At 54.4% G+C, this 23,848-nt stretch overlaps 2 protein-coding genes and 1 pseudogene across 4 annotated transcripts in view; 1 reads left to right on the top strand and 2 right to left on the bottom strand.

Moving 5' to 3' along the window:
- Positions 1 to 9,445, top strand: part of Tspan18 (tetraspanin 18) — a 134,316-nt gene extending 124,871 nt beyond the window's left edge. The window contains exons 7-10 of the mRNA XM_031371097.1: positions 459 to 557; positions 1,404 to 1,586; positions 5,550 to 5,633; positions 6,868 to 9,445. Coding sequence (XP_031226957.1) covers positions 459 to 557; positions 1,404 to 1,586; positions 5,550 to 5,633; positions 6,868 to 6,915 — 414 coding nt within the window. The 3' untranslated portion in view covers positions 6,916 to 9,445. The remainder of the gene's footprint in view (positions 1 to 458; positions 558 to 1,403; positions 1,587 to 5,549; positions 5,634 to 6,867) is intronic.
- A 9-nt stretch (positions 9,446 to 9,454) lies between these two features.
- Positions 9,455 to 23,630, bottom strand: Tp53i11 (tumor protein p53 inducible protein 11). Of its 3 annotated transcripts, none has more exons than XM_031371098.1 (8): positions 23,411 to 23,630; positions 14,447 to 14,527; positions 13,627 to 13,910; positions 13,077 to 13,135; positions 12,808 to 12,856; positions 12,375 to 12,471; positions 11,806 to 11,907; positions 9,455 to 11,450 (listed from the first exon to the last, which is right to left on the bottom strand). In XM_031371098.1, exons 3-8 carry the CDS (start codon positions 13,798 to 13,800, stop codon positions 11,317 to 11,319), a joined length of 615 nt encoding a protein of 204 aa, XP_031226958.1. In that variant the 5' UTR covers positions 13,801 to 13,910; positions 14,447 to 14,527; positions 23,411 to 23,630; the 3' UTR covers positions 9,455 to 11,316. The 3 variants fall into 3 exon arrangements, with proteins under 3 accessions (XP_031226958.1, XP_031226961.1, XP_031226960.1); XM_031371101.1 differs by having other exon boundaries at positions 13,627 to 13,766; positions 23,411 to 23,620; XM_031371100.1 differs by having other exon boundaries at positions 13,627 to 13,763; positions 23,411 to 23,620.
- On the bottom strand, positions 17,447 to 19,625 carry LOC116091736 (annotated as a pseudogene).
- Positions 23,631 to 23,848: the final 218 nt, after the last annotated feature.

The raw sequence follows: 23,848 nt of genomic DNA, 5'->3' as shown, positions 1-23,848 counted from the left end.
TGGACAAGGCCTGGTACCACAGATAGTAGGGCTCCAAACAGGAGGGATGGAAGGATAAGACACATGGGCCAACCTGGGACAAGGAGCCAGATTGAGGAAGACTTTGAAGACATAGCTGGGAGCTATGGGTGATTGACGTCTCCCTCTTTACCCACACCTTGGCTCCCTGTAGGTGGGGCCTCACACCTGCTGATTCTGAAGGACAGAATGGCAGTCAAGTTCCCCAGCCCCAGCATACCCCCATACTCATCTGAGAAGAGCTGCAAGGCTGAGCAGGGTTCCCAGTGTGTTCCACCCTGGAGTTAGATGAGGCTCGTAAATGCAGACGTGCTTCTCTCAGCTTATGACACACCAAGTTCCCAATCCTTGAGAACAGGGTGCTTGCCCAAAATGGACAGCTTAGTATCACCTAGGGAAGACAGACTGGGAGGACTCAGCGCCCTCTCCTCTGTCCCCAGCTCACACGAGAGTTCTTCACCAAGGAGCTTACCAAGCACTACCAAGGTGACAATGACACAGACGTTTTCTCTGCCACCTGGAATTCGGTCATGATCACAGTAAGTGCCCCTCCCCAGGTCATCCTGGGATGCCATAAACACTCAAAGCTATAATGTTGACATGAAAAAACCTGTCCTCTAGAGCCCTCCTAGTCCCTTGCCTGAGCCAGGCATCAACAATCCATCAAGAATCACTGATCCCACTCTTGGCCTGTGAATCATCATTTGCACAGCACTCCGAGCTGTCAAGGCTGGTGGGTCACAGTCCACTGCCCCTGACTTAGGTCCTCACGCAGTACCATTGTGAGTGATGTTAATGATACTTAGTGCAGAGACTGAGAAAATGGGTGAGTCAGTAAAGTGCTTGCTGTGCATCCAGGAGGAACTGAGTTTGATCCCCAGAACCCATGTGAAAAGCCAGACATGACGATGTGTGCTTATAACCCCAACACTGGAGAAGTGGAGACAGGCAGGTCCTTGGGACTCACTGGCCAGCTAGCTTAGCCTAATCTACATACCCTGGGTCCCAGTAAGAGCTTCTGTCTGAAAAATAAGATGGACATCACCTAAGGAAGGCCATCTGAGATTGACTTCTGGCTTCCACACATATGTACACATGTTCCCACAGCACACACATCTGCACATGAACAAATATACACAGGCCAGAGTAAAGATAATAATTAGCATAGCGTAATATAAATTCATAGCAACGATATGTGCACTGCTTACCAAGTGCTGGTGAGATAAGGAACATATATGGTCATGCTCTTTTCACAGAGAAGACCCCGAAGCTCAGGGACACGGATCATTGCCACAGTCACATGCAGGGCAGAGGAATCTTGGCCCTAACAGAGGCTGATGTCCCCTCCAGTCCCTCACTAACTCCCACATTCGGCTCTCTCCTAGTTTGGCTGCTGTGGGGTCAACGGACCTGAAGATTTCAAGCTGGCCTCGGTGTTTCGGCTGCTGACGCTGGACACTGAGGAGGTGCCCAAGGCCTGCTGTCGGAGGGAACCCCAGACTCGAGATGGGGTGGTGCTGAGCAGGGAGGAGTGCCAGCTGGGGAGGAATCCGTTCATAAACAAGCAGGTAGGTTCCGGAGGCGGGGAGACACTCCATTAATATGACCAAAGCTGAGGGAAATAATGTGTCAGAAGGTAGTTCCGAGCTTCTTAAACAATTCTGGCTGTGGCGCAGGCTACCCTTCTTGCCTCTAAGAACCAAAGAAGTGAGGAGGAGGTCACACGGACAGAGGAGATGAGCTGGGTTCAGGCTGGGATGAGAATTTGGTCTGTGATTCCAGGGTGAGTTTTCCAAACTTCTGTTAATAAGGGGTGGGGGCCCTCCTTAAGCATATACTGTATTTATGTGGAAGCTTACTCTGGCCAAGTAAGAGCACGCCTTGATCCAAGAGGAGTAGATTCTTATTGACCTGACCCAGACTTCTTTCTTTTCTTGAAATCTGAGGGGTTCCTCTCAGCCTTTCCCCTAAAGGAAACAGGTCTCAGCTTTGTCCCCCTCAACTCTCCACCCTTGCTCCCTTCCTTCCTGCTGGCCAGAGACCCCTCTTCCACCCCATCCATAAAGAGAGGCAGGGAGAGGTTGGGCAGGGCAGATGGGATGAAAGGAAGGGTTAAGAAGGAGAGCCACACCCAGCCTTCTCCTGTGGTCAGACTTCTGGGAGAATTCAAAATACTGGGGGAGCTGACAGCTCACAAGAGACAAGGCTGAGCTCCCACAGGGTTCCTGGTGTAGGGAGAGGTGGTAGACCAGTGAATAAAGTGATCCTTGCCCACAGGGGTGGTTGTGAGAGTGAAGACATGTTGAATGAAGTGCCAGAGTGTACATGGGCTGGAGCTTAGGGTTCTCGGAGCCCCAAGGGAGAGCATCATCACTGGGCTGAGACCTGGTCCCATGATCTCAGCTTGATACCAGGAATTCAGCTCTTGACCTTATACCTTCCCTAGGATAAGCCAGAGCTCAGTGTCTGTCACATATCCTGTCTTCCTACCCCGGGGAGAGAGACAGAAATGAGGAGGAAGGGCCCAGGGATGTGAATGCCATGGAGAGAGCAGGCATGAAGGATTGGATTTCAAGGATCTATGGGAAGAGCGAGTAGAATTTGGGAAGGATTGAAGGATGTGGGGAGCCTCACGCTTCCATTACTGACAGGCCTAAGCTGACACCTGCCCAGTGAAAGCCAAGCCTCCTTGCTCCATTACCCCTCTGCTGGAGAAGAAAAGTCAACCACAGCTCAGGAGTGTGAGGCAGAAGCCTTGCTTCTGATGTCTCTCAAAGGCCCTGGGACCACACACATTTAACCTCGGGAGAGCACTGAGTCACACTCTTTTGAGAAAGTGTTATATCCCCAACTTCAGCCAGAATGCAGCCACTCAGGACCTTGCTGAGGACAGTGAGCCCTGAGATGGCAGAAGATATGCAAAGAAGGAGCCGGACCACTAGATAAGAAGCACAGCTACCTCACTGAAAGACCTGCTGGGGGCTCCGCAGGCTGGTGGGGGTTGGGAGAGAGTCCTACAACCAGGTTCCTGCCCCTCACATTCTACTAGCCAGCCTCAAAGAAGCTTCTCGGGACCCCAAGTCCTGAACTTCTACTAAAAGATATTTCCCCCATGAGCATCCTCTTGCTATCTCCTGCACTGAGGACCACACAGCCATATCGATTCTCCATCACAGAGCCCCTTCAGGCCCAATGAGACTAACTCCCAGGACTGATTCTCCCGCACCCATCCCCCCTGAGCCATATTTTCTGTTAAGAACCTCCACTGGGAGACCATCTCCAGTTGGGTTACCTCCAGAACTGCCTCCCACAAAGCCCAGGACACATTTGCAACTGGCACAAGCCAGACTTCTAGAGTATGGAGTTCCCTTGGGGATGAATGTGGCTAGGTTGGCACTCTGGCTCCTCCGGGGCTGGGAATTCAAGACAGTTCTGCATGAGCAGCAGTCCCAAGGAGGGTGATGTGAATTATTGGCCTTGTAACAGATGTCGATGTGAGTCCAGGCATATGACAAAGGTGTTTCTGTGCCTTCTGGGTTGGGGGACATTGCATGTGAGATTTGGGGAATGTTGAAAGTGAAGTATCTTTGAAATATCTAGGTAGAGGTCCCAGGTAGGAGGTAGGGTACTCATTCTGGAGCCTTGGAATGTCATGCTACTGATGAGAATGTAGGGGTTGCTGCCCAGGACCAGCTGCCCTCTGCCTAGTTAGTTCTGGGGTGACTATGAACAGGACTGGACATTGGAGGTGCTCTGACAGGTATCTAGAGAGTGATGTTCTATTCCCTGTGCCAGGTGGGATGCCTCACTGTGGGGCGAGACCCAGGGAATAGTCAGTTCCAGGCTTTGATGGAGGGGCTTGGCCACATGAGGACAGGCATTTTAAAAATATAGTTCCCGTTCCCTCCATATTAAGGAAAAGGACTATCAGGCCCCGCTTTGAATCTGGGCATCCCCCCTTGCTGTGTGTGTGGCCTCAAGGGAGCCACCCACCTGCTCTCTCCCAGTTTGCCAGGAGGTAAACCACAGATGAGCTACTTCTCAATAGGGGCTGCACAGAGCCCCAAATGATGCAGGGAACATAGAACCTCATAAGACCCTGGAGGAGGAATGCTGAGTGTAGGTAGCACTGCCCACACTGCCCACTCATGCCAAAGGCTTCCCTGTCACCGGGGAGTTTCCACCAGCCATCCTTCTGCTCAATTCAGGTCACTTGTGCTAGGCAGAATATGTCCACCCTCTCCATGGAGCTCCAGGGACAATGGGGTCTCCCTTGCCCAGGTCCTAGTCAGTTTCCACTTGGAAGACACACTGACTCCCATCTAGCCATGGTCTCTGATCAGGTCCTGCTGTCTGCTTGCTCAGATATAGCGTCCCCAGGTCCACGTAGCCAAAGACACTGGGAATCTGAGTAGGAAGCAGCAAGACCCCAGCCTCATCAGAACCTGAAATCTACTATGTGCCCCACATAGATGGGCACAATTCCTATCCCTGCCCCACCACCAAGCCAGTCCACTTGGAAGTCTTCTAGTTGGGCCTAGAGAATATCCAGGTGCTCATAAAAGAAAAAGAAAACCCTATTTTTAAAATAATATGTTTGAAATAACTGAGGGTATACAGCTCAGCCAGTAGACTTGTCTAACATGCACAAAAACTAGGCTCCATCCCAATCCTTCATAAACTGGATAATGCTAGCACTCAGATGATAAAGCCAGGGTTAGAAGTTCAAGGACATCCTCAACTACACAGAGATTTCAACGGTAGCCTGGAGAGCCCATCTCAAAAGAGTACATATTTCTCATTCAGAGCTGGGGTGAGTATGGCTCAGTGGTTTGATCCCCAACTGACTGATGTGTATGTATGTATGTATGTATGTATGTATGTATACATATATGGGGGGGGACTTGTGCCTGTGGCCAGCGTGGGGTTGGGGGACAGTGGACACAAAGTACAATGTGCTTGGAGCCCTATGGGAGAGGCCTTGGCTCTTCTTGCTTTATCTGTCACCCACAATGCTAGGGAGATATCAGGCACATGAGTCACATGAAGATGGCTGCTCCTATGAGGCTAGGGGGAAAGAGCTGTGCAAAGTTTGAGGCTGAGCTGCCTGGTCAATCCCTCAGCACTCAGGAAGGTCAAGAGAGGGACTTGGTGGGGCGCTATCTCTGTGAGCTACTGTCCCACCTGAGGCGGGGGCAGCATTTGACATTCTGACTAAAGAGATCTAGCCCAGCCAGCTCTGCCCTGGGGGTCTGATCCCCACTTCTAAAGAGCACCAAGAGGCCTGAGTCTCTAGCTCTGTGGCTGAGTCAGCCTTGGGAAGTTTTCAGCTTGTACTGGGGACTGGATGTTGGTGACATCCTGTCACTGACCTGATGCTTCCTTCTCCCTACATCAGTATAAAAATGTCAGCCCGCAGCTGCTGAACCCTGGGGCCAAATGCCAGGGACTTCCAGTGCTGACAATGGTCCTGACTTGACTGTAGGCTACTCCTCCCTGCTGTGGCTTCATCTCTAGCCTTTCCTTCCCAGGGCTGTTACACAGTGATCCTCAACACCTTCGAAACCTATGTCTACCTGGCTGGAGGCTTTGCCATTGGGGTACTGGCTATGGAGGTGAGTGGAGGGGCACTGGGGGGAAAGCCCCAGGGGTCTGTACGCTCAGCCTACTTCCCAGATCCACCCTACTGCAAATGTCTGCTGCTAGAGTCATTCTCGTGGCCTGAAGCTACAGATCTGTGCCTATCCCAGACCAATGAGAACAGGCATGCCCAGAGAGGCACCCCCACCTCATCCCAGCTCTGCAGTCCAAGTGCGCTTTGCAAGACACATGAGCTGCCTGGAAGGCAGGGGCCTTCTCGAGGAATCCTGCTTTTGCAGATGTTCAGGGGTCTTTTAAACTTGGCAATGGAGCTTTAGTACCCTTCATCCCAGGGCCTCAGAACCTACACCATAGCTGAGAGGCTGTCAACTTTTGAGCTACCACTAAGCATTCCCTTCTTACATCCCCAGCCCAGTTCAGGGATGCACTCTGGGGCAATGAAGCCAGGCAGCCTAATGATCAGCCCTCACTTCCTGCTCTTTGGGGACCCTTTCAAGGGAGCTCTGGTCACCTGGCACCCTGATACGCTCTTGTTCAGTGTCCCCTGTGTCTTGTCTCTCGGGATAACAGTTCTGTGTAAGTCACAGGGGAAGTACAGGCGTCATTCATTAATTCCACATGCATATATTGAGCCACTGCTCTATGCGCCAACACTTCTGGAAGTGAAAAAAGCCTCCTGTGAGAGCTCAGACCAACAAGAGATGCACAGATCTTCCTGAGGCTAGGCAAATCTCAAGAATTTGACACAGCCTTGCCTCGATGTAGCCACAGGTCAGGGTTAGGGAACTGCAACCTCTGCAGACTTCACACAGCTTCCTGTGAGAACGCAGGGGCTTAGAAGCAAGGGCTCTGGGGCTAGTGTGTCTCTGCTCAAGCTAGGTTACCCCACTGAAGCTGTGTGACCTAGATCAGATTGTAAGACATCTCTGACATCTCCTTGCCTCACTTCCTGCTGAATAGAAGGGCTGCTGGTAACAGCATTGGAAACCTACTTTACATGGTATAAGCACTTGGTACACACTCTGATGCCCAAAAAGGGTTGTGCTTTGCTTAAAGCTCTGCCAACCCAAGAAAGACAGATTGGAACTGTTTAAACAGATGACTTGCCTTCCAAAGCCTGCTTTTTACCCAAATGGTAAGCAGATGCTTGTCCTGGGTAGTGTCAAGATTTCCCTCGGGAGGTGTGCTGGTTAGCCCCTCGACATGCACCCAGTCTGACTCCAGATCACCTTCTTCCTTTCTCTGCAGCTTTTCCTCATGATCTTTGCCATGTGCCTCTTCCGGGGCATCCAGTAGGCCTTGGCCTGAAGACACTCAGCCCACCACTGCCCAGAAGCCAGCCCCTCCCTTCCCTGTCTTCTGGCCCCAGGGGAGGAAGCAAGGCCAGCCCAAACGGCCAGGAGCATAGAGCTAATTTTTTAAAACAAAACAGACATGAACTGAAGGCTCTAAGGCAAAGGGCATGGGCTTTACAAGGACCTAGGGCTGGCCTGGGACCAGCTGTTCCTGAGACCAAAGGTTCCTCAGCCTCAGAGCCCCTTGGCCCTGTCAGACTGGAGTGTCCCTTGGCCTGGGTCCCCTCTCTTAGTATTTCCAGGATCTGAGCAACCAGGAGGCAGAAACACATCCTGGAGGAGGAGCCAATGCTCAGGCCCTAAGGAGCCGGCTTTTCACAACACAAGGACAGACTCTGCAGCACCACCTGCCGGAGAGTGAATCTGTCCCTGCTCCTGGCTGGCTGAGGGTGGCTGGCTGTGTGTGGACACTGGATCAGAAGGTGGCTCTTTCATTTCCTCGTATTTTGGATCAAAGCCTCTCCATGGCTCAGAAAAGGGCAGTGGCCAGTCCACAGTCACACAGCATGTGCATGACAAGGTCATCTCCAGGCTGCTGTCACTCCAGCCAGGACTCCACCCCAATGTAAACTGGCCAGGAACTGCCCCCACCAAGCTCTACAGCTGAGAAAAGTCCATACTGTGTCCGCTCTGCCCTGCTTGTACCTCTGTCAGAGATCCAACTGTGATAAATCGCCTGTTCCCGTGGGCCATGCCCCACCCCTGTTCTCCCAGGTGGAAGACACCCCCACTGTTGTTCATTTCTCTCTTTCCACCCAGAGCTGAGGCTTGGATGTGTTCTTCAAGGTCCCTGCCACGAATTCATCCCTTGCATACCTCCACAAACGGATGGAGTTCACTACCTCCCAGTGCAGCTTCCTGCCTTCAGATGTTCTGACGTCACCATCACCTCAGCAGATAGAAGGGGTTTCCGTTTTTCCGTCTGTGTACCCCTTCATTCTCTCTCCTTCCTAGAGGTTAAGGTCATGCCTCTTGTCTGCAGACTTAAACCCCGCAGCATCTCCTGCCGTGACACTTTCTGACCTTTTGCTGTACATGTATTTTGTTATTCTCTCTAGGCTCAGATTACCCAGACTAACAGGTTCACAACACACACACACACACACACACACACACACACACACACACACACACACACACGACTTAAACTGCAGACTAGATTAGCAAGTAGTCACAAGATGCCTGACCCTGCCGGGAATGTGTTGAATCCGTTAGTGTTGTCTGTCAGGATCTCAAGTTTGATTAATTATGTCTGCCAAGGGCACAGCAGGGGAAAGTTGTGGAAGGAACAGCTTGGTGCCTGCTCTCCTCTCTCAGATGGAAGAAGCTGGCCTGAACTCCAGCCTCCCTTTGCCCTCCTGCCACCTGCGAGTCATAGCCATAGCCTGTTCTATGCTGCTGCCTGGGTTCAAGGGGCTACTTCTCCCATTTCCTCTGCCGTTCATGTGGTTCTCACCCATCCTGGCCTTGAGGGGGGGGGTGTGTCTCGGAGTGCCATACAGAAGTTGTCTTTATGACAGCTTACTTGGCATCCTCATAAATGAAGCTGTGAGCTCTTAAGAGGCTGAGTCATCAGGTCAGGGGACCCCTCTGCTGGCTCCCACCCCAGACCAAGAAGACCCAGGCTGACTCAGAACCCGGCACATACTGGACTCCAACTGTCTAGGAAGGCAAATGGCTCAGCTGTTGATTGGAAGCTCATGGCCAGGCTGAGGACAGAACCCAACCACAGCAGCTGCCACCTAGAACTAGCCCAGGCTTCCAGAGACGGGCAGGGATGGGACACAGGGGGCTGAGAAGGCAGATATCAAGCCTAGGCAATTCCAGGGCAGATCAGAGACTCTCACCAGACCTTCCCACACTTATGCTGAAGCACTCCCAAGTAACCCAGATTCAGCTCAGCTCCTCCGCATCTTCACAGGGACCAGACAGACAGTCTTCACCCCCTGAGGTTGCTAGTGGCCGTTACAAGGCTGTCTGAGGTCCTCCTGGAGGAGCTTGGTGAGCTGCTCTGTGTACTCCCAGGTGAGTGGAGGGGAGCTCTCCCAAGCGGACCCCTTCCTTCACCTCTCATCCCAAGACCAACAGCCTCACCTAGAGGCTGAGACCTTCACCCAGTAGTGAGCTGAACAGCCCCTTCCTATCCCAGAGCCACTTGCCTAAGTGACAGCTGTATCTGACAGGCAAGAAGCTAAGACTGGATCTGTGGCTCATGCTCCTCAGCGCCCTGTCCCAAGACCCTGGCCTACTTAGGTTCTGAGCCCAGCATCTTCGCGCCCAGGAACTCTGTCTGTCTCACACACACACACACACACACACACACACACACACGTCATATGCTAAAGTCTATTTTGGAATTTGTAAATGTCCCTTGCAGTAGGAAACAGAGCTAATTTATCATTGTATCTCCCGAGTCCCCCCTTTTTATATTCTATATCGAGAGAAATTTTGTAATATAAAACAGGACACCACACAGATAGTTTCTCATTGTTTTGTTTTGTTTTGTTTTTGTGACTGTTTCTTACAAAAAGAAAAAGGGACCAAGAATAAATAGTGACCATGACAGAGGCGGTCTTGGGGGCCAGGCAGAAGCACGACAGAAGGAGCGGTGAAGGGGGGACAGTCAGGGCACCCTGAGTTCAGATTCAGGGTGGGGCTCTATCTCCATCGCTGCCTCCTTCCAAGCAGGTGTCTCCTAGGCCACATATGCCAGCCTTAGTCTGGCCTTGACCCCACCCCATCTAAAAGTATCACTGAAGTTTAACCAGGATGACCTGGGCACCACCCCCAGGGCAGGCTCTGCCATCTCCTGGTGCTGAAGGGAAGCCTGGCAGATGTCCCCGCAGGCTGCGCATGGCTGGCATCTTCCATTTCTACGACTACCTCCCTTGGGACTGTATCTGCATTCGTAGAGGATTTAAGAGGATAAATTCTCACCACCTCTGAGAACAGTCAACAAATGTCACCTGGTCTACGGCAGCTGGGACTGTACTAAGAGCTGGCAGTGGCTGGGCCTGTGCTCTGAGTCCAGAGGTGGGACTGAGGGACTAACACAAAGCCAGTGACAAGAGGCAGAGATACACAATAGGCCCTTCCTGAACACTCAGGGACTCACCACTCTGCCAGACCTCCATTACAGAAGCAGCCCTGGCCACGGCTGAGCATGTCTCCCACTGAAACTTCCCTGAGTCCCCCCACTAGGTACAGGCCATTGTCACGGGGCACTTGGCATCAGGAACAACGGAGCCCAGGGAGGCTGTGAGCCCAGATGCCCTAGAGAAAGATTCCTCTGGCACAGGGAGCCACCCCCTTGCAGAAGGGAGAAGCCTCAGGCCAAATCTCTTAGTGTGCTTGCTGATGAAGGGTAAGAAGGTGCTGGGAGCTAGGACCAAGGGGAGGGGCCACACAGGCTGGTGGCACCAGGGCCACGTCTTCAGCTCTAGAGGCCCACTTTCGGGCTGCTAAGGGATGACAGACTCAACTCAATCTCTTTCCGTTGTTGGCGTGTGAGGGGCTGTTGGCTTTAACGCGTAGGCCTCGGGGCAGCCTCAGGAGGGGATTGGGAGGAGGCACTATGCCAGGTGTAGCCATGCAGGCCTTAGAGGCCATGTCAAGGAAATGTCCCCACTGTGCCTCTCCTTAGAATTCCTCATGCACTAGGAGCCTATGGACAGCCAGGTGCCAGGGACTGTCAGGCCTGTGGTATATTGTCTAACCCTGGCCTGTTGGGAAGGGGCTCTGGGGCTCTGGGGTGCAGGGGGCCAGCCAGAGAATCAGAATACCCTAGAGCAGGCCAAAGAGAGGGTCAGATGTGCAGGCTGGAGATGGAGACATTGGCCCAAGGGAGGCAGTCACTCTCCTTGCTAGATGACCTCAACTGGGTCTCTAGAAGCAGTGTGTGTGTGTGTGTGTGTGTGTGTGTGTGTGTGTGTGTGATAATAAGGGACTCACACATAGGGTTTCTAGATGGGGAGAAGCTGAGAGCTGCTGCTAGGGCTGGCACACTCTCCTAGAAAGGGCTTCCTGGTAGAGGAACTAACCTTGACTCAGCCCAGACCCCAAAACTCCACTCTAGACTGTGCCTGTTAGAGTCTAGAGGCCGAGAAACACAGGGCAAGAAGCTGTCCCTGTACGGGGTGAGGGGTGGGGTGCAGAGGCCACAGCCTGGTTTGTCATTCCTAGAATCCCAGAAGATCCAAGAGGACTCCATGGAGTGCCTGGGAGGGAAGGAAGGTGCGTGCACCCTGCCTGCCTGTCTGCCTGCAGGCCTGCCTGGGACCCATGGACAGTGTAGTCCCCAGTCGCTCTGGCTCAGGTCCAGGCCCAGGCAGGTCCTAGCCTGCTACACTTTCTTGGGTTTCCGGCCGACTTGGTAATAGTAGTAGATGCTGACAATAACAAAGAGGAGGCGGCTGGCCAGGAGCAGCACGGTCCCCAGAGACATGAGGCCCGTCTCAGCAAGCGTGGCAGTGACCACTGTGAAGGAAGTTGGGGGAGCCAGAGGTCAGGAGCAGACACATGCTTGAGTCTCTCCCATCATGACGCTATGCTGAACACCCTCCACCATCCCTGTGGGGGTGGAATGGCTGGCTGACCTCCAGAAGCTTAACAGCGGCCTAGGCCAGCTGACAGCATCCCAAGTCTGCTGCCCCCAAGTGGCAGGTGCCTAGAAGTGCTCCGCCTGAGTGTCAGTGGGTGGGCTGGGAGAGTACACCTATGGGAGGGAGGGGCTGGGCTGTGAATTCAGGACATTGGTCTATGTTGCAGGAGCACCCAGTGCTCTGCCCCCTTCCTCCGCACCCTGACAGCCTTCCCACCCTACACCACTCACCCAGGGACTGCACCCCGAAGTAGCAGGCCTCAGTGAGCAGAGTCCAGCGGATGATGACCTTCTCGGCTGTGTAGAGTGCGTTCCACATGATAAGGGAGATGCCTGTTGGGATCAAGCACAGGGGCAGTCTGACCCCTAGCCCAGGAGTCTGAAGCTACTCTTATTCCACAATACCTACTTCTCAGATCAGACAGCGCCTCTTCTGGTCCTCAGCTCTGCAGATCCAGCTTTCCCACCCCCATCCCCCACCTCCTACCCCACCCCCGAGGCAGCTCACATTGTTTCTAAAGCCCTATCCATCACAGGCCAGGCAGTCATCTCCCCGAAAGACTTGGTATCTTTATCTACACAATTGGGCAAGGGCCTCCAGCCCCTGTCATTGCCAGGGCAGGGAACCAACTACATGCATTCTAACAACGGCCAAGAGGTGGCAGCACAGCCCCAAATGAAGCAAGCCCAGGCAACCAGCCTACTGAAGGAAGAAAGGAGGCTCTCCCAGGATCCCCAGGAGTAGGCCTGAGGCCAGCTGGGCCTCCCCACTCTCCCACTGTTGGCATGGCAATACTCACTAAGGAGGGCACCACCGTAGAGGCGGATGGGGGTCTTGCTTGTGACCTCAGCTCCATCAAAAACTGCATCATAGAGCTGGTCAGGGAGGGCAAGGGCCTGTGGGCAGCAGAGGAACCCAGGGTCAGCTATGAGCCGAGACAAATGCTAGGGACATAGGATAGCATCTGATGCTGAGGTTCCCAGGGCCCAGAGCATGTGTGCTGGTTGCTTTGGGGTGCAGCACACCAGTAGTGGGCAGGATGTCAGCTGGGGAGCTAGCCAAGACCCTGAAGGATGAGCCTCAGTGTGGAGACAGGAGCAGCTAGCGATGTCATGGAGGAGCAGTTGGGGGGAAAGCAAAGGGCCGCACCCAATCATCTCCCTCCCTCCAAGTCTGAGGTGCCACCAGCTGGCAAGCACAGGACCTACTGTGCGGGGACACACAGCACTCACCATGATGGCCACACTGGAGAACAGCATAGCAGAGAGAAACTGCCAGACCCTGGGGGAGGTTCCAAGAGGACAGTTATAGCCACATTCACCCTGACCCCTACTGTCAACCCAGACCCCCGGAGGAGGAGGGCATCCCGTGTAGCCCAAACAGCCAGGGTTGTTTGAGGAAGCAATGAGTGGTGTGGATGTAACGCAGAGCAAGGCCCAGTAATGTAGGACCTTGCACAGACCCAGGACACAAAACTATCAAAACGAGACCCGCGGCTCACCTGAGCCCCAGAGGCTCCCGCACAGCAAACTTTATCTCGTTGCCCAAAACCTGGCTGATCTGTGGACACACAAGTCAGAGGCATCAGGGATGACACCTTCGGCATCCCACACGCCCACCTTCCTCCCAGCTCCTGCATACACCTGGGGGCCATCGGAGCATCCCTGACTGACACAGATGTTTCCCCAGTGCAAGCTCAACCTCTCCCGCCTCCCTTGGCACCCAAACGAGAACTGAGAAGAGGTGGTAAGGAAAGAAATTCAGGGTCTGCCCACCAGAGGCTGAAAGCCTGGTTCTGTGGATCACTGACATAACCTTGAGGAAGTTACTTAGCCCCTCTGAGTGAGTCTTAACTTCCTCATCTGTACAGTGGGTCAATAACCACACAAATAACCAGAAGGGCTAGAAGACAGTCTGTGTCTGCACCCCAAGAAGCAGTGGGTTCTTGTCCCCAAACTTCTACCACTAGACATAGCATCCCCCCAACACTGCAGGGGGTCCTAGAAGCACAGGGAAGTCATAGGCTTCCTCTTCTTCCTAGCAGAGCCCACCTTCGACCGGTGCACTTCGCCGTCATCGTCCTCCCCGCCCACTCCCAGGATCTTTCTGGTCTTCAGGCGGCTCACAAGATCTGTCTGGCTGTGCTTCTTCATGAGCGGAGGAGGCTGTTTGGCTGCCATTTTTTCTTCTGCTGAGGGACATGGGGAGACAGTGGCCTCAGCCATCGTTCCTGCTGGACTTCCAGACCCCAGGTCCCAATGTAGGGTGAGGATGTGGCCAGGCCCTACCCAAGGCCTAAGAAAAGATGGTGCTGTGGCTGCCTCAGTTTCCTCTCCTGTAAAATGGGTTGAGGAGGATGCTTCCAGCCCTTGCCTCTGTAGACATGACACAGCCCAGGTGACTGGGTCAGACAAGGCCTTACAGTCAGCCCTGGGGTAGCAATATGGGCTATAGAAAAGGCCTTTGGACCAGGATGGGTCTCACTAACAAAGATTTCTGGGTCATGGAGACAAAGGGGACTTCAGAGAGGTAAGGACCCTGCCCAAGTCCAGAGTGAGCCTCTATAGTCTTAGGCTACCTGCCCAGATAATCCACACTGCCCGCAAGTTGGCCTGCGGGTCCTTCTACCTCCTAAACAGCTATCACCACCCAGGACCTAGAGAAGGAGAGGGTTAGCCATGAGGGAAGGAGACATTACCCCAGAAAATGAGGCTTTAAAATAGTGGTGGCCACACTGCCAGGATGAAAACCACTCCCCGCCATCAGCATCCACAGCCTCTACCCCAGCCTACATCCGCCCGCCCCCCCATCTTCCACAGCCACGAGTCATGCCACCCACAACAATACCACAGGCCAGTCCTGGACACGTACTGAGATGGGCAGTGAGCAGATGCTGAGATGGGCACTGGAGTCTGAGACGAGGATTCCTCTCCTGTGTTCAGGCCTTACAACCTAGGAAAAGAAGACAGGGAGTAGAGGGGAACAAAGTGAGGCTCTACTGAGCCCAGTCAGCTCCAGTCTCTGCATCACAAGGCCCTGAAGGACGGGAGTAAATGAAGACCACTCCACAGGTGGGGAGAGCTCAACAAGAGTGTCCAGAGTCTCGCTGAACAGGGGAACAGCATCCCAGCCTGTGCATGCCTCACCAACCTGTTCACCTGGCCAGTGCCAAGAGCCCTCTATACCCCAGCATCTCATTTTCACCCCCAGCACCTCCGGGCAAACTCATTCCAAGGCACAGCTTAGAAGTTCCTCCTTCCACTTGTTACCCAGAGCCATGTCCCTGAGCAAATGTCTCCCAACCCCAGGGAATGGCCCCAGATTTCCCAGGTTCCTTCTCAAACCTCCAGTGTCTTGAAATGAAATAGACCATCCCAACATATACAACAGCAGAAAGGCACAGTTGGTGTGGATGCTGGGGATGGGGGGGGGGTGTACATAGAAGAAGTCCTGGGGGTTTGGTTCAAAATGACAACACCACAGACCCAGTCACCACTGGGGCCGAAGAGTGAGCAAGACCTGGGCCTCAGGTCCTGACACCACAGCCTTACTCTTCATGTGTGAAATGAGTGGCTGTTTTCCTTCCTGTACCTGATGGGGGTGCTGGAGACAGGATGGGAGGACAAAGGCTGCTCATGCCCCATAAAGACATCATCCTCAGTATCCACCACTAAGGAGAAGCAGGGATGACCTTTAAGCCACACTGTTCCAAGTGGGGCCCAAATCCCTAACCCAGGCCACCACTTTCTTCTGACAGGATGCAGAGCTCAGCCTGGCCAACCCTCCTATAGGATAGAGTTATCAATCATCTGGCCAAACACTTCCCATGTCCCCTCACACCCCTCATTTTAATCCACACAGAAATGACCGTGCCGATAATTCATGCCATGGCCACCGCCAGCCAGGACAGGACACAGTGAGGTCACGTGTCCAGACTGCGGTGTGCTATTCCAGATGTGCCCTGATCTCCCACTTCCAGCAGTCACAGGTCTGAGCTCTGTCACTCCAGCTCCGTCTGGACTGTCCTCAAATGTAGCAGAAACAAAATCATAAAGTATATGAATGTTTGCCCGCGCAGCATCTCCCACTCAATGGGATACCTTTCCCAGCTCGCCTAGGCCCCAATGCCCCAGCCGTCCGTTCCTTTCTACTGTGCATCAGTGTTCTGTGTGACACTCATATGGAACCGGGACATTCGGTTATTTCTACCTGTGATTTGTGTGGTTTTGGTGGGATCGCACATTTGCAGGCCTCTGAGGTAAATGGCCCAGAGTGGGCCTGCTAAAGTGTATGGACAAAGCAAACAGCCGGGGCACGCGCCTTCCACAACACACAAGTTCCTTCTCACTCCTGACAATGCTTGCTGTGGGCCCTAGTCTTTTGGGGATTCTTAAACTTTCTCATGAAGTCAGATGTGACAAGTCACTGGATTCAATCCTGCTGTGCCCCTTGAGTGAGTCACCTCACTAATCCGAGTCTCAGTTTCCTTATCTGTGAAATAAGACTTTAGCTCCAACTTTCTAAGACCTAAATATGGTCAGAGTATGAAGAGAGGCACCTGCACAGAAGACAGCCAAGCATGGACAGTGAGACACCAGAGCTCCGCTGGTGTCACCAGTAGTCAGAGCACATTACCTCTCTTAGTGTTCTCATCGGGAATATGGGACCAGACCCCCACCGCACCTAGACCCAACCCCACCCCAAGCTGGTCTAAGGATAATCAAGACCCCAGGACAAAGACGAATTCAGAAAGTGACTGCTAGGCCACATCTGGAGGGCTGCACACTTTGCTGCCTGGACTCACATCTGGGACCTCCAGTGGTTTAAGTGGGCCTGTAAGCCATCTGCTTACCTCTGTACCTCAGTCTTTCCTCTAACACAGGGGAGAAAGGAGGGGCTAACTCCCAGAACACTGAGAAGCACGTTGTATTCCTCAACTCAGTGGTCAGCGTCCCATCTTGGACAGTGTCCAGTGAAGATGGCAGTTATTAGACAGGATGCCGCCACTCTCCTGAGCACTTCTGCTACACTAGGCCACAGTGGCTTTGACAGAGAGGACCAAGGGAATGATCTCATTAGCCCTTTCCCCACCACACGGGACCACGACCCCAGACCTCAGTACCCCGTGCAAGGCTAGTTATATTGTGTCCCTCCACATTGAGATGGAAGCGTCTCAGGTAGGGGCAGTTTTCCTCTGCTCCGTGACTCACCCACTAACTAACACACACACACACACACACACAGGGCCTTTTGGCCTCTCCTCCTGGACTCTTCCCTACCAAAGCTATTTGCCAAGGATTTCAGGCACCTCCTCCACTCCATTCCTGGGAAGGCTGGCAACATGCTGGCATTGAATCTCCACCCACTTAGGAGGTGCATGCTTTAAGAGAACCACTGGGGCACCCCCAGCCTCAGTTTCCCTCTGTGAAAAAGGGTACAGAAGATGCAGAAGTGCCAGTGAATGAATGTAGGCGGGTACCCTCCAGCCATGAGCCTTGCTCTGGTCAGGCTCTGTTCTCCTCCCCAATGACCTTTCCTTCCTCACCCCGATCAGGAGTGGAAAAGGCCCCTTCCACTAAGGCCTGCTTGGTTTCCTGCATGCTGCCCTGAGGGCTTCCACATCCCCCACGGTGACTGTGGAGATGAAATAGGGGCCTGCAAGACCATGTCCTGCCTCCTTTTCCTGTCAGAGTCCTTGTGAACATCCCCAGCAACCCTCCATCCTTCTAAGAGTGGCATTCGTCACTCTGAGCACTCATCCGAATGGGTAAGTCCTCCCTGCTCTCTGCAGGCTAGTTCTACCCTGCCCTCCTCCCCAGGGCTCGACTGGTCTCTTGTGTTTATCCTTAGACATCTATAGCCTATGTTTCCTCACTTCCCACTCCCTAATTCCAAAGACTGACCCAACAGAAGAAGAGCAGAGGGTCTGTGCTCCTCAGGGCATCTGACTTCACAGCCCAGGCCTTCCTAACTGCAGTCTACAGGGACAGCCAGGGAGAGAGAAGAGGCAAGCTGTTGCTCCTATCACACACTGAACAGACAGGAACTTAAGGCCCGTGGGGCAGCATCTGCTATAAACTACATTGGCCCAGGGCAGAGAGGGATGTACACAGGGCTGACTTCCAACTTGGTCACTCTCTAAGAGGCAGGGCCTTTAATCCAGTAGTATCTTCTGAAGCTCCAGTATCAGTATAATATTTAGAAGACAGTAGTACCTTCCTGGGGTACCGCAGGCTCCAGGGGAGTGGGTGTCTAAACACAGGAAAAAGAGGGTTCTTGGGTGTACAAGGCCAGAAGATGAGAAACCTCCCCCCACCCCGCTCTTTTTTGGAGACAAAGTTTCCCCTTGAACTCAGAGATCTGCCTGCCTCTGCCTCCGCAGTGCTGGGAATAAAGGCGTGTGCCATCGCTGCTCGGCAGAGGAACACACACTTAATAATTAGGAAAACTCGGAGGCAAACTCAATTCTTTCTCTTCACTTCTCTGTGACCTCAGGAAAATTACTTCCAAGTCCTCATCTAAGAAACCAGACTGAGGCTACGCAGGTAGTCTGTGATACACCATAGAGTGCAGCTGAAGATCGGGGCTCCTGGTCTGTGTTCCACAAAGGACAGCAAAAAGTCCTGTGGTATTAATGAACTCCTAGTCAGATTCAGCCCTGGGCAGCAGACCTGATGAGGCAGGGGCCCACACCTCCCATGCCGATCCTGGAGGACTTCCTCATCCTTCCCAGGAAGCCTGGTTGCCATAGAAACCAGTGGACTGCAGAGCTATCCCGACAGGGAGGCTGTGCCCAGGAGGGCTGGCCTGGGAGGGGGAGGGGAAGAAGGGACCGAGAACACCCACAGCTGCTCTAGTGACTTCCCCTGAGTAACAGCCACAACCCCTCAACCAGGGAGCCACTTCCTCCCCAGTGTGGGCACAGGTGCAGCCGCTGCAAATACCTTCCTCCTGGTGAGGAGGGAGCTAGCTGCCCACACGTCCTGCCTGAGGTGGGGACAGCAACCAGCTGCCAGCACATCCAGCCTGGGAACCCCCTGAAGGCCACATTATGGCCTGTGACAGTAGCCAGATTTCCATTCCATTTTTCAGACGAGAGCACTAAGGCCCAAGCGACTTACTTATTCTGGAGTCCCTGGCTTGGAGGGTGTGGCAGAGATGGAATTCCAGTTCAAGGCAAGCTGAGCCAGCACTGGGCCTCCAGGGAGGATCTGGGGGTGGGAGGCAGGGGGGAGTGGCGGGAATGAACATGCGTGCTTGTCCGTGCACAAGTACCAAGTACCTGGTTAGGAACTTGGAATGCCCCTCCCCTCAAGCATAACTGAGCTTCAAACCGTCTTCCACAGCACCCTCCCCTGAAAGTCTTGGTGTGTCCCCAGTGTCTGAAGCCTCACCTCCATACCCCGTCTGGCTCTCTTGAGTCCAGGGGCCTACGTTGTGGTCAGGGCTCTGGGAACTAATGCCACCAATGGTAGCCCATTGTTCTGTTATCTCTCTGTGTAGAATAGCTGGAAATGAACCGGGCTGGATTCAAGTGAGGACAGCTACAGTCAGAGTTCAGAGTTTAGGGGGCTCTGGGTTGCAGACCCTGTATCATCTGAGGCCTCTTTTAGGGGACATCACTAATCTGGCACAAGATGGAGGTCTAGCAACCTGCTAGGAACCAACCACTAAGGCCCCGTGGCAAAGTGGCCCACATCTTGAGGTTGTCACGGAGAACAGAAGGTACCACATTCCCACCTTAGGCTTGCAATTCCAGACCTGAACTCAGGCAGACCTGCTGCCCTGTGAAGAGCCACATTCCCTGCAAATGGGGGCCACACTTCCCCCACAAAGCCAAGGGTCATGGGACACAGCCAGTAGGACTGTATGGGTCTCTTCGAAGATCTTCTAGGCCTAAACAAAGGGGAAATGGAAGAGATGGTACTGTGCGCAGGGCCTGCTGGCAGACAAGCAGAGCTACGGTCCCCAGAGAATGGAAATATTCTATAGCATGCTTGCCTGGGTGGACAAAGCCGTGCTGGTGGGCTGTCACCTCTCTGCCACCCATCTCTCACCAGCTCGATTGTCACTAAGACGCTGTGAAAAGGTGCAGATGACAAAAACATGCTTTCAAGCCCTTAGCGTGGCAGCCGTGGCCACAGACCCATCCCAGTGACAAAGCCATGGAGTCCACGGCAGGCTCCTCGAACCTTCAAGATCCTGAGTCTGGGATCTGGAGTCACAGGGTTTGCCCTGGCACTGAGAGGTCAGGGTGCCCTGAGTCACTGTGCTTCAAGAAGGACGGCTGAGGTCACAGGCATAAGGAGCCCGGGTTTGCTGTCAAGATAGTTTTCTGTGTGGGCGGTGAGTGTGGTCTCCAGGGCCTTCTAGAGGACCTTCCACAGGTCTGACTAGGCAACCCTGACCCCAGCTATACAAACACATTTATTTGCATTTCAATGAGGCCCTGCCAAGCCTCAGCAGCCCCTCTGGCCTCTCCCCCGGCTTCCTTGTAGAGATTTTCTCTTCTCATCTTTCCTCTCTGTCTTTGGAAGGTGGCGGACTTCCAGAGGGAAGGAAGAAAGCCCTTATATCTTCAGAGCTTAGGGGACAAAAAATAAACAATCGTAGCTGTGTGAGAGAGGGTGGGTGGGGCTCAGGTCTAGGAGCCACACCCCCTGCCTGCGGGGAGGGGGGCTTGGCTTCACCCAGAGGTCTGAGGCTGCTGCTGCCCTGGGCAAGCCAAGGCCAGCTTCTCGGGCAACCTCTCAGAGGCGACTGACAAGGCCTTTCCTGTCCTTCTGTCGCCTGCAAAAGACAAGGCACAGCATGGAGAATTCCTGTCCTTTTCAACCCTGAGTGGGCCAGCCTCCCTGGGGCCTGGTGACCGAGTCAGTGCCCTCAAGGGCAGCTGGCCCTGTCATCCATTAGCTTCTAGTTCCCAAGGGGCCAGGGCTCTCCTGAGAATAGGCAGCAGTTTCCCTCCCCAACTATTGTTATTCCTCCCCAGGCCTCTCCCTTGCTGCTCAACAAAACAGAAGGGGCAACTGGGGGTTTCCTTGAGGACAAGGTTCATGTTAACCCAGTGTCTCCAGACTAGTTGGTCTGAAGCCCTGCTTTCCCCTGGACAGGGATCAGAGTCCAAGGCTGAGACTTCCCTCCTCATACTCAGGCTCTGGCTGAGTGGTTAACAGGGCAAGTCACTCCTCAAAAGATCCGTGCTCACATCCCCCGCCCCCCATATCCTAGGCATGGCATTGGAAGAGAGGCCTGCCTCTCTGGGCCTCAAAGTTCCCATCTGTTAAATGGGCATAATGACACTTACTTCCCCCTGAAGAGAAGTTGCCTACAAACATCCAGAATAGTTTGTGTTTTTGCAGCCAGTGATCAACAGAGCTGCTGTTTAGAACAATAGACTCAAATACTTGGCCTCAGTTTCCCCCTTTACTAATGCACTTTCAGAGCAGAACCCCTTCCAGGAATCCATGCCCACACAAACAGGGTGTCCCAAAGAGGGTAGTATCAGGAGGAAGTGGGGTGAGGCCAAAGCAAAGTGACTCTGGGTCACGACCAGCACACTGACCCAGGCAGGCGTGAAGAAGCATGAGGGTCTTGGGAGATAGGGGGTTTCCAGGGCACGAGGCCTGAGCAGCTGTCTTCCTGTCCCTGTCTACTGTGGCTATGGGAGGGACACAGAGAATGCTCCTGGCGATGAGGCCTTCCCACCTGGATTCAGAACAAAATGGCCACCCTGTGGCTGCCCCTCCTGGCTGAGGGGCTGTGGCATGCTGGCTTACAGATCCTATGATATGTGGAGTTCCCGTCCTGTCTCACCAGTTCCTCCTATCTCTTCCTCACCTCGCCCCACCCCACGGGAACATCACGGTGCTGCCTCCAGCTCCGCTATTGCACACGCTATTCTGCACGACTCAAAAAGCAGCACTAACCACTCCTTTAAAGCTGGCTTTCTTTCTGAGATGGGATCTTCCTACATAGTCCAGACTGGTCTGTAACTCAGACTCTTCCTGCCTCAGCCTTCTGGGTATTGACACAAGGCCAAGGCACAGCACATGGCCCAATTGACTTATTACTTATTTACCTCTTCTTGCTTAAGCCACAGCACTACCTAGAGTCTTGACAGCTTCCACAGGTGTGCAGGGACCTGTGGGACCCGTGTTGGCCGACTGTGTGACATCACTCTTTTGTGGAGCACTCACAGATACTTGGAGCAGTAAGTGGACATACAGAAAAGCCAAGAATAATTCGTGAAGACCCTGCCCCTAGCCAGCAGCCTCTGACCTCTCTCCAGCAGAGGGGGCTGTCACAAGTCCTGGACCCGGAAAGGTCAAAGCCGAGAACATCAAGTGGAAGCAGCCAGACTTGAAGTCTTGAAGAAGAGAAGCTAAAGCAGAGGGCACCTAGGACACTGAGGCCAGAGGGGACTCTAGGAGAGCGCGCTGTCTGTAAGAAGGCGACAACAGAAACCCGAAGAATATTCTGACTTCCCAACAGGATTTTTTTTTTTTTTTTTTTTTTTTTTTGCCTCGGACTAAGCCAGAGGCTGCCACTATGGGGCAGGTGCTGTTCCTCCTGATTCTTCCAGGAACCCACCACAGTCCTGCCAGCGGCAGGTGGCAGCCTCTCTCCAGGAGACCCCAGACGGCAGAAACTGCTGGGTGGGTGTCCCTGCAACCCAGGGACTTCTATACTCTCACCACAGGGCCCATCCAGAAAGTTTGTCTAAAAGAAATGAAACAGGAAGTCCGTGGTGGGGGTACTTCGAGGAGGCCTTGGACGTGTGCTTAAGGCTTTGGGTCAAAGTGGGAGTGGGTCCTGGGCCTGTCCCCACCTCACAGGCGGGAGGAGAACCCCTTTCCATCCAGGATGCCAAAAGGCGGCGAAAGGGGACCCGAAGCTAGCGGCTGGCCTCGCAGTGCCCCGAGGATTGTGCGCGGAGTATTTTCTGCGCACTACACGGGACCCCAATTCATCCTGCGCCAGGCAATGGCGCTCCCCCTCACAGCTGTCCGCGCGGTTTGGAAGAGAGTCGCCCGGGTCCACCTGCACTACCCTCCTGACGCCACCACCCCCGACTGGGGGTCAGGCCCAACCACTTTTCTGCCCGCTCTTCTCCAGCAGAGACTCTGGAGTGTCACCGGCTTTACCCCTTCCCCCTCTGATCTATCTTCATCTCCGCGCCGAGGACACTCCCCCACTTTGTGAGGCTGGAGTCCGCGACTCCTTCAGCCCGCGGCACCCACACAAAAGGTCGGGCCAGACCAGTGGACAGCGGGAACCCCTCCACCTTTTCCGCCCGCGTACCCGTGGGGGCGAGGCCCCGGAAACTCTCAAGTTAACACCGCGCGATCCTCCGGCCAGGAACAAAGGCGGGAGGAGGGGGGGGCGGTGGCGAGAAAGGGGGAGGGGACGGAGAACCAAGCGCGGAAGGCAAAGACCCCGAGATAAAAGAAACTGTTTTACTCTCCGCTCTCTCTCGAGCTCCGAGTCAAAGAGATGAAGCCCGGGAGGAGGCCGAGGGCGAAATAAGCAGCCCCTGGGGAAGGAGGTGGCGGAAAAGAGAGCTGGGGGAGAAAGGGAAACCGAGTCAGTGCAAGGGGACAAACAAAAAGGACAGAGGACGGTGCCACGAGGAGCTCAGCGGGGGGTCTCGGGCGCCCGCCGCCCCTCAGGTGCCAAGCTGCCCTGGCGCCAGGCTGTGGTGCGCAGGGTGCTCGCCGCCCCCAGCGGTCCCTAAGGCCCCCGGCGTCCTCGGGCTGCGCTGCGCAGGCAGCGGCCGGCGCGGTGGCAGCGGCGGCGAAGTGTGAGGCTAGCGGCTGCCGGCAGCGGACTTACGTTCCTAGCGCGCGGGCTGCTGCGCTCGCGGAGCTGGCGTGCCCTGCGGACGCTCCGGCCCGGGGAGTCTCACATCGCGGCGTCGCGCTGGGCGGGCAGGCAGGGCAGGGCAGGGCAAGCTGGACTCCTGGCGCTGCCGGGCTCGCCCAAGTCTGGCGGCCCGCACTGGTCCCTCCTCTAGTGCCGCGCACAAGCCAATGGCGCGCCGTCCCCTCCCACGCGCTGGGCTGCCTCGCCCCCGAGGTGGCCGGGGCGGGCACAGAGGGGTTGTGGGGGACCCAGAGCTGCAACGGAGGGCCTACCGGGAGCCGCCTGCGGAGGGCGCACCCACGCTTGGTTAGGGGATCCCCGGACGGGCACATCCTGCAGCTGCGCCACCCAGGACTTTCTGGGAAGTTCTGAAGACAGCGCCCCTTTCCCGGGACTGCAAACATACCC

This window comes from Mastomys coucha, unplaced genomic scaffold (assembly GCF_008632895.1).
Source record: "Mastomys coucha isolate ucsf_1 unplaced genomic scaffold, UCSF_Mcou_1 pScaffold15, whole genome shotgun sequence".
Taxonomy (NCBI): domain Eukaryota; kingdom Metazoa; phylum Chordata; class Mammalia; order Rodentia; family Muridae; genus Mastomys; species Mastomys coucha.
This window is presented reverse-complemented; position numbering and strand designations above follow the sequence as displayed.

What these genes read in the sequence shown, in the direction of transcription:
- Tp53i11 (XM_031371098.1), bottom strand. Translation starts at nt 13,800, where the DNA reads ATGGCTGAGGCCACTGTCTCCCCATGTCCCTCAGCAGAAGAAAAAATG. An exon ending in GCGAAGTGCACCGGTCGAAG is followed by an intron (nt 13,136 to 13,626) that starts GTGGGCTCTGCT and finishes GTGTGTCCACAG; the next exon opens with ATCAGCCAGGTTTTGGGCAA. An exon ending in CTACGGTGGTGCCCTCCTTA is followed by an intron (nt 11,908 to 12,374) that starts GTGAGTATTGCC and finishes TGATCCCAACAG; the next exon opens with GCATCTCCCTTATCATGTGG.